Source organism: Montipora capricornis, chromosome 6 (assembly GCF_036669925.1).
Source record: "Montipora capricornis isolate CH-2021 chromosome 6, ASM3666992v2, whole genome shotgun sequence".
Lineage (NCBI taxonomy): Eukaryota > Metazoa > Cnidaria > Anthozoa > Scleractinia > Acroporidae > Montipora > Montipora capricornis.
In genome coordinates, this window is record NC_090888.1 from 63,829,102 (window position 1) to 63,836,601 (window position 7,500).

At 41.0% G+C, this 7,500-nt stretch overlaps 1 protein-coding gene across 1 annotated transcript in view; it reads left to right on the forward strand.

Annotated features, from left to right (window-relative positions):
• LOC138050738 (uncharacterized) overlaps nt 1–6,690 on the forward strand; it is a 17,913-nt gene extending 11,223 nt beyond the window's left edge. The window contains exon 7 of the mRNA XM_068897033.1: nt 6,393–6,690. Within this exon, the coding sequence (XP_068753134.1) occupies nt 6,393–6,590 (198 nt within the window). The 3' untranslated portion in view covers nt 6,591–6,690. The remainder of the gene's footprint in view (nt 1–6,392) is intronic.
• Nucleotides 6,691–7,500: the final 810 nt, after the last annotated feature.

A 7,500-nucleotide genomic window follows, 5' to 3' on the forward strand; every position in this document is an offset into this window, starting at 1 on the left:
TGAAGTACATTTACTAATCCAGATCGCGAAAGAGAAAGCAGACGAATGGAAGAGAGAGACTGATAGTGACCCAGTCTTCTCCCGATTGAGAGAAGTAGTTTTAAGTGGCTAGCCAGAAAATTGGGCAGAATTGGCGCCAGAGTTAATAGAGTACTGGAACTTTAGAGATGAGCTGTGTATTTGTGATGGCTTACTCATGAAAGGGGATCGTCTTATCACGCCCTCTAGTTTGCGCAGTGAGATGCTTGACAAGATCCATAGCAGCCATTTGGGAGTCAAGAAATGTCTCAACAGAGCCAGAGAAACTGTCTATTGGCCTGGAGTATGCGAGCAGATCAAAGAGAAAGTGGCCAAGTGTGAAATTTGCAACAAGTATTGAACCTGCCAAATCAAAGAGCCGTAGTTACCCCATCCGGTACCTGATAGACCGTGGCAAGTTTTAGCAGCAGACCTGTTTGTGTTACCTCAAGGAAGATTTGTGGTGCTGGTGGATTATTACTCAAAGTATTTTGAACTAACACAGTTGAAAGACAGTACGAGTGCTATTACACTCATCAATTGTCTACAACAGCACATGTCAAGGCATGAAATACCAGAAATTCTTTATTCAGATAATGGCCCAGAGTTTAGCAGCTTGGAATTCAGACAGTTTGCGAAAGCTTATCAATTCCAGCATGTCACATCGTCACCCCGGTTTCCCCAAAGCAATGGTCTTGCGGAGCGCACTGTGCCAACAGTCAAGAAACTGCTCAAGAAAGCTTATGAGGATAAGAAAGATCCCTACTTGGCAATTCTGGAGCTGCGAAATACACCAATTCCTGGACTGGGTCTTCACCAACACAGTTACTGATGGGGCGTCGCACCAGAAGTATCATTCCTATTAAAAGCACGTTGCTTACTCCAATGACATACAACTCAAAGGAAGTTCAGAGTGCATTGGAAGCAAGACAGCAAATCCAGAAAGAGTATTTTGACAGAAGCAGCAAGGCTCTTAAGCCTTTGGAGCCTGGAGATACGATCTTTCTCCTCCTTGATGACTTTGAAGGTTGTCGTGTTTGCTCGAGTTCATCATTTGCAACTTCTACTGCTTCAGTAAGAGTGAGTGCGTCATTTGTACTTCGAATTTCATCCTGAAGAAGAATGAGGTCTTGCTCCTTAAGTTCTAAAACATCTTGATGATCTTTGTAGGATGTCAAGATACACATGATGCGCTTCACTTCTACATATTTCTCGGAACCTTCCAAAAACCATGTCGCGTTAAAAGGATGTTGCACGAAAACTTTGGCCATCACTTTTTTCCTGTTAACTTCGACATTCTCCTGTAGATAGGCTAGTGCCAAGGAGTTCTCAGAGTCACCTTGTCACCTTTAACACAGACTATCTGGTTTGACTCGTATAAAAGCTCCGTAGCTTCCTTCTGAGGCAAGTGTTGCAATGGATGGTCTCCTAATTTGGTCAAATCAAGTGGCTGGACTTTTGTGGGCCCACTGCATAGAGATTTATTGGGAGAGTTCCTGGATTGTCTTTGGTACTCATATTTCGAACAATTTTTTGGGGAACACTCTGACCATGAATAGCTCTCTAGTTCCTCATCTCACGAACTTGTTGATCAGTTAGCTTGTTTGCCTTCGGAGGACGTAATTTCGGAAAGTCTGAGTAGTTTGCAGGGACAAACGTGTGAGGGTAGTATGAACTGGTTCAAGTAAAATATGAATACGGAGTAGAACATTGCCTTTTCAAGCGTTGTTTGATAGATCTACTAAATCTATAGTCAAACTCAAGTTGTGAAGGCATGTCACTTCCACCCGCTCTCATGTCAGAAAACGTGTTTTCCACAAGCAATGTCAAAGTGCTTTTTGTGTTAAATCTAGCACTCAACCCAGGGTTAAACCGGTCCAAAAGAATCGTCATTTCACGCAGTGGCTTGAGTAACCGTCTCTCATCTTAAATGACAACTGAGGAGACAGTTCCTTGAGGGCCCTGTGTTTCACCACGCGTGCCAGTAACAATTTTGACATTGACAACACACTCTTGGTCAAATTGATATACTGACTGTAGTCTTTCTATTGCTGGCTGTATCTCAACAGCGAGAGAAGATTCCTTTTTGAGGTGAATTCCAAATGTCTCTGCGAACAAATGCAGGTACTTCAAATACTCCACTAAACTGCTGACACTGCTGGTCATTCTAAGGGCAGCTGTCGATGTGTCCACGGTGAATAACGTTTTAATGTCAAAACAAATTCCTGTTGGCTGAGAGAACTGTGTCTTGCTTCCATCTCTTGTCCCCTGTCCTCAACTTTAGTGTCCTCAACACTAAAATGCCATTGCTATCAAAGCTATATATTGCATAATTGAAGACAGTTTTTTGCATCATGGTTTCAAATTGAATTGTCCTGCAAAATGAAATAAGAAAAGATTAAAAGATTCTTAGATACTTCTTTTTCTTCTCAGTTTTGTCTTCAAAGGAATCAATGACATCATTGATCAATATGGAAAACTCAACATTTAATATTGATTATTGCATTGTCTGTATATTGAATCACTTCAACATGTATAGTAATAAAATAAATTCTGAGAGTTAGTCTCCCTAAGATGTGACCAGATATAATCTCATTTACGCTTATACCTTGCATAGCACAAACGGAACATGACGTACCTATCATCTCCCGTCGATGACTTATAATCTGTGGTAACGCAGTCTCCCACTGCTCTTGAGTGTCAATTTGAAAAATTCTTCCTTTCGGCCATTCCGGTAATTTTGGCTGAAAGTCTTTTGAAGACAGCTGAATTTTGAACTTGACGATGTTCAGCATTGTACATTTCTCCTTAATACCAAATCCCTTCTCCAAGCGGATTAAAACTGAAGTGAAATCTTCATCTGTAGCCACCCTCATGCCGAGTTCAAAACACCACCTCTCCGTGGGCTTCTCGTTGCCATTATCATAAATGGCACCCGTAACGGGTATAATAACTGTCGTGTCGGTCGATGCATCCGTAGACTGAGTTTCAGTTTTGACAGTTTCCGTTGCCATTTTTACGTGAGCTTAACGGTCTTTAAATACATGAAGTCAGCATTTCTAGAAGTGAATGATATTAAAAATGGCGGTGGAAAACAACCATGGAATTCTCCCAGGTAACCAAGCGTTCCAAATTCGTCACCAGTTCTTCTGCGAAGAACAAAATATTTAATTTGTCCCCAGGCCAGGGCCCGGAAAATGAGAGAAATAGTAAAACTTCGCCAATATTTTGTCGTCGGAAAGGCCTTTTTCCCTCTGACACATTAAAAACTTTTTCCAATGGCCAGGAAATCAATGTTCTCTTGTTCCCTAAAAGTTATTTTAAGATATCCCTTGTTCCCTAAAAGTAAATGGTCATGTTCCCTTGTTCCCTAAAACCCCTAGGAGGCCCTCACTTTCACCGTTCGATCAAAGTTTTAGAGGTTCATTTGAAATGGAAATTGAAAGTGCAGTTCGTAAAGGATCCACATGAAATAGCGGCTCTAATTAGGGTGAGGGTTGGTTTGTCGTAAAATGACCCGTCTTGTTTCCTTGCAGCCATGTAATGACCTGTCCCATTGTGAGGTCTTGTAGTTTTTTAAGCTTTGTAATAAATTCAGTTTAAAGATAACAAAACACGCCCTAAAGTAAAACTCACTCGGACGGACGTTTTCCTAAATGTCATGCATATCTTGCAGTTGCACTAAGCAAACGTTTATTGCACACACTAAGGAAGGACTGAAGATGTTGTTTCCGTTTCATAATTCCTTTTCTTTTCAGTCTAATCTGATGCCAGGTCAACAAATTTTTTGGTCTTTACGTTTGCACCAAGAAGTACCGTAAAAGCCGGGTGTAAAAGTAAAAAACAAGCCAAAAGACAGATGAAGAAAAAAATAACATAGTTTTTATATATAACTCTGAATCGAATTTTCATTGAAAGATCGTATAAACACGAAACATTTCTGCGGTTTCTAACTTCTATGAATCAAGGGGATGGTCATGATGTTCTGTCAAAAGGAAGAAATTGATTACATACTAGGCAACCATAAAGTTGCACGTGATCACTTTGTGTCAACTGAATGAACTAAGTAGGGTGAGGGTTGGTTTGTCGTAAAATGACCCGTCTTGTTTCCTTGCAGCCATGTAGAACTCAGTAACAAATTCGTGTTGCTGGGCGCCCAGCCCTACAAAATAGAATTACTCCGAGTGAAGATTGTTTAATTTTCAGCAATAATTGTATGGAAAAACGAAGTCAAACACTGGCTGGCAAAAGTATGAATTCGTCTCTTACCTTTGAAAACTTTCAGGCCAAATTTTACGACCCTCTTGTATTCTGTAGCACAGCATCATCTTGTATTCTCAATATTTCCGATCCAGAAATGCTGGCGATCGAGTTAGACTTTCGAAAAGTCCTTCGTCTCATGCTCATCCGCTTCCCGTCCGAAAAATCACGCTTCGCTCGCCAAAACATTCATTTCTCCTGTGATTTTCGTAAGGTCGACTTGTGGCAAGTTTATTGAGGAGTTTACGCCGGTCGTTTTGTTTTGTTTGGATCACGCATTATTCACTCCCTAGGGAGTGAACAATGATCAGTTACTCTGAGATAGCGAACCGATCAGATTGCTTGAAACACCAAGATCAATGAGTCTGTATATACTAACAACGGTTATTTAGTTCAAGTTCTCAACCTCGGTTAATGCATTTCTGATGCTCTGATTGGTTTACTCAATCTTGGCTATCAGCTCATATACCTTAGTTTGATTGCGCTAAGCGTTGCTAAGCTAAACCTTTTTTCGCCGGAAAGCGAAATTTCTCTGTGAATAAAGCTAAAAAGAAAACGTTTTTGTGGAAGTTTGAATTCCGACGTTTAGAAGTACGCAAAAAGGTAAGAAATGTTTTTGTGATTAGCCTGCATCTGTCTGGCCACCAGGTATAACACAACATCGCATCTTCATCAGGTTTTTTTGATTTCGCTAGGATTTTCTCCCTTTTTTCGCTCGTGTTTCGTACTTCCAAACTTTTGGAGTTTAAGGAATTTAGTAAAACAAATACCGGTATTCCATTTGCGCTTGTTGGATAAGAGACTGGCTATAGCCAACTCGGGGCTATGCGCCTCGTTGGCTATTTACCATATCATATCCAACTCGCGCTCATGGAATAATTGTTAATTATTAAATTCTCAACCTCGGATATTGCATTTCGCGTGCTCTGATTGGTTCACTCAATCTCGGTTATCAGCTCATATACCTTAGTATAACCTTATATGGTAAATGATTGCGCTAAACGTTGCTAAGCTAAAAAAGATTTTGCCGGAAAGCGAAATTTCTCTCTGAATAAAGCCAAAATAGAAAAAAAAATTTTTGCGGAAAGTTTGGATCAATTCCGACGTTTCCACGCGAAAAGGCAAGAAATGTTTTTGTGATGAGCCTACGTCTGTCTGACCACAAAGTATTACACAACATCGCATCTTCAAGTTTTTCGATTTTGCGCGGGTTTTCCCGGTTCCTTCGCTCATAATTCTTACTTCCAAATTTTTGGAGTTCAAGGAATTTAATAAAACAATTATTCCACTCGCGCTTGATGGATACAAGACTGGTTATAGCCAACTCTGCGCTACGCGCCTCGTTGGCTATTTACCATCTCATATCCAACGCGCGCTCATGGAATAATTAATTATCCTGAGAAATCGCGGGGAATATCGCCTGATACGTAGCCGCCGAAGCTGTAGGCCGAGTTGGCTAAAATCAGGTGATATTCCACAAGATTGAGCAGGATAATTGTTTTATTATTCAGCTCATTGATGACAAAGCACAATTTTCTACGTTTATTAGAAAAAAAATCTGGAAAAACTACCATTTTTTCTCCACGACACACAAAATTACATATATCTCAGGATATGCGTTGAGTACGCGCAACGAATATTGAGCGCGCTATGACCATATTTGGACATTGTCACAATTTGTTGAATAACAATTGTTAAATATCCGGAGTTTGAGTAGCCAATCAGCGTGCGCGTTTAACGCTATCCACTGTTTTAGTATATCCTAAAATACAATATCTATTGCTCTGAAACCGTATTTGTTAGTCTATAGTTTTAGCGCGGAACAAAAGAGGATGAACAGAATTCTATTTCATAACACCCTTACCTCAAGCTTGGTAGTTATCCAGCCCAACGGAGGAGAGGTCAATCAATCTACCGGTATCCAGGACAGGAATTTCCAAAAAGAAGTCGGAGGGGAGGGCCGATCCACTGTCCTCCTTCGCGCTACTAAAGGAACTGACTGGGGCAACATAGAAAAGGCGGTATTATTGCTCTTTAAGAGTATTAAATTAAGCGAGGGATAGAAAAATGGTTTGTCAGCTTTGCTATCTCTTTGTTTTTTTCTTTTTTGTTAGGATACAACGAAAGCATTGGACCTTTCACGGCTGATTTCTGGACCAGATCGCTACGTCTACGGATTTGGATTCTCCAAATTTAACGAGCGACCTGCTATCGTTCCAAAGAAAACCCTGGACTGCATCGATCAGAGCCAGTCGACGACGGAAACATTAAATGAGAAAAAGAAACCCGTCACTGTAACAGTTCAGAAATAATGGCCAGCGAGAATACAGTAATGAATTCAATTTCACGATGGTTCAAGTTGTAACGCCTTTCAAGCTTCATTGGTGCAATAAAAGGCATTGAAAAGTTTACCTTTCTTATGTAGTTTTTCCTTACCTTGAATAGTTCGTACAGAGTTACAGACATAAAAGTAAAGGAAAGTCTCTGCTTACGAGCCAGAAGGCCCATCAGGCCGGCGCTTATCTCCGGTTTCATTAGCATGTATTTGTACTCCCCTCTGGATGGGATGCTAGTCCATCGCATGGTTACCCCCAGCATTTCGCCGGTACCCATTTATACACCTGGGTGGAGAGAGACACCGTGAGAGTATAGTGTCTTGTCCAAGAACACAACACAATGTCCCCAGCCAGGACCCCGAACCCGGACCACTCGCTCCGGAGTCGAGCACTCTAACCATGAGGCCACCGCTTTTAAATGAGCAGCCTGTTCCAGACTCCCAAATAATGGAGGCGAGAGAAGGGGAACGAGCAACGACCTTGAGCAAAGAAAATCAAGAGGGGACTGGGGAGGAAAAGGGGAAAAAACTCCTGTAAGACTTTTTTTAACGGACCAGTTCCGCCCACATCTTCGTTTATTTTGCTTTCAAAATGTCTACTTGTCAATTAACAGAAATCGTTGTCGATTGTCTCACGCGCGCTATCAACGCGAACGCAAAGTTATTGCTTATGGTTTATGGCTAAGGATTTTTAGTATCACCCAGCTACTGGACTAGTGCGATTCCTGCATTTTGATTGGCTACGCTACTAGAGGACTATTATTAGTAGTCCTTGAGTAGTGAAAAGCGTGATGCTTTCTTTCGTTTTATTCCCTAATAAATATTTCTTTAACTTGCCTTCGCTAACTTTGTTATTGCTTTTTCCGTCTGACTATTTGGGTGATACT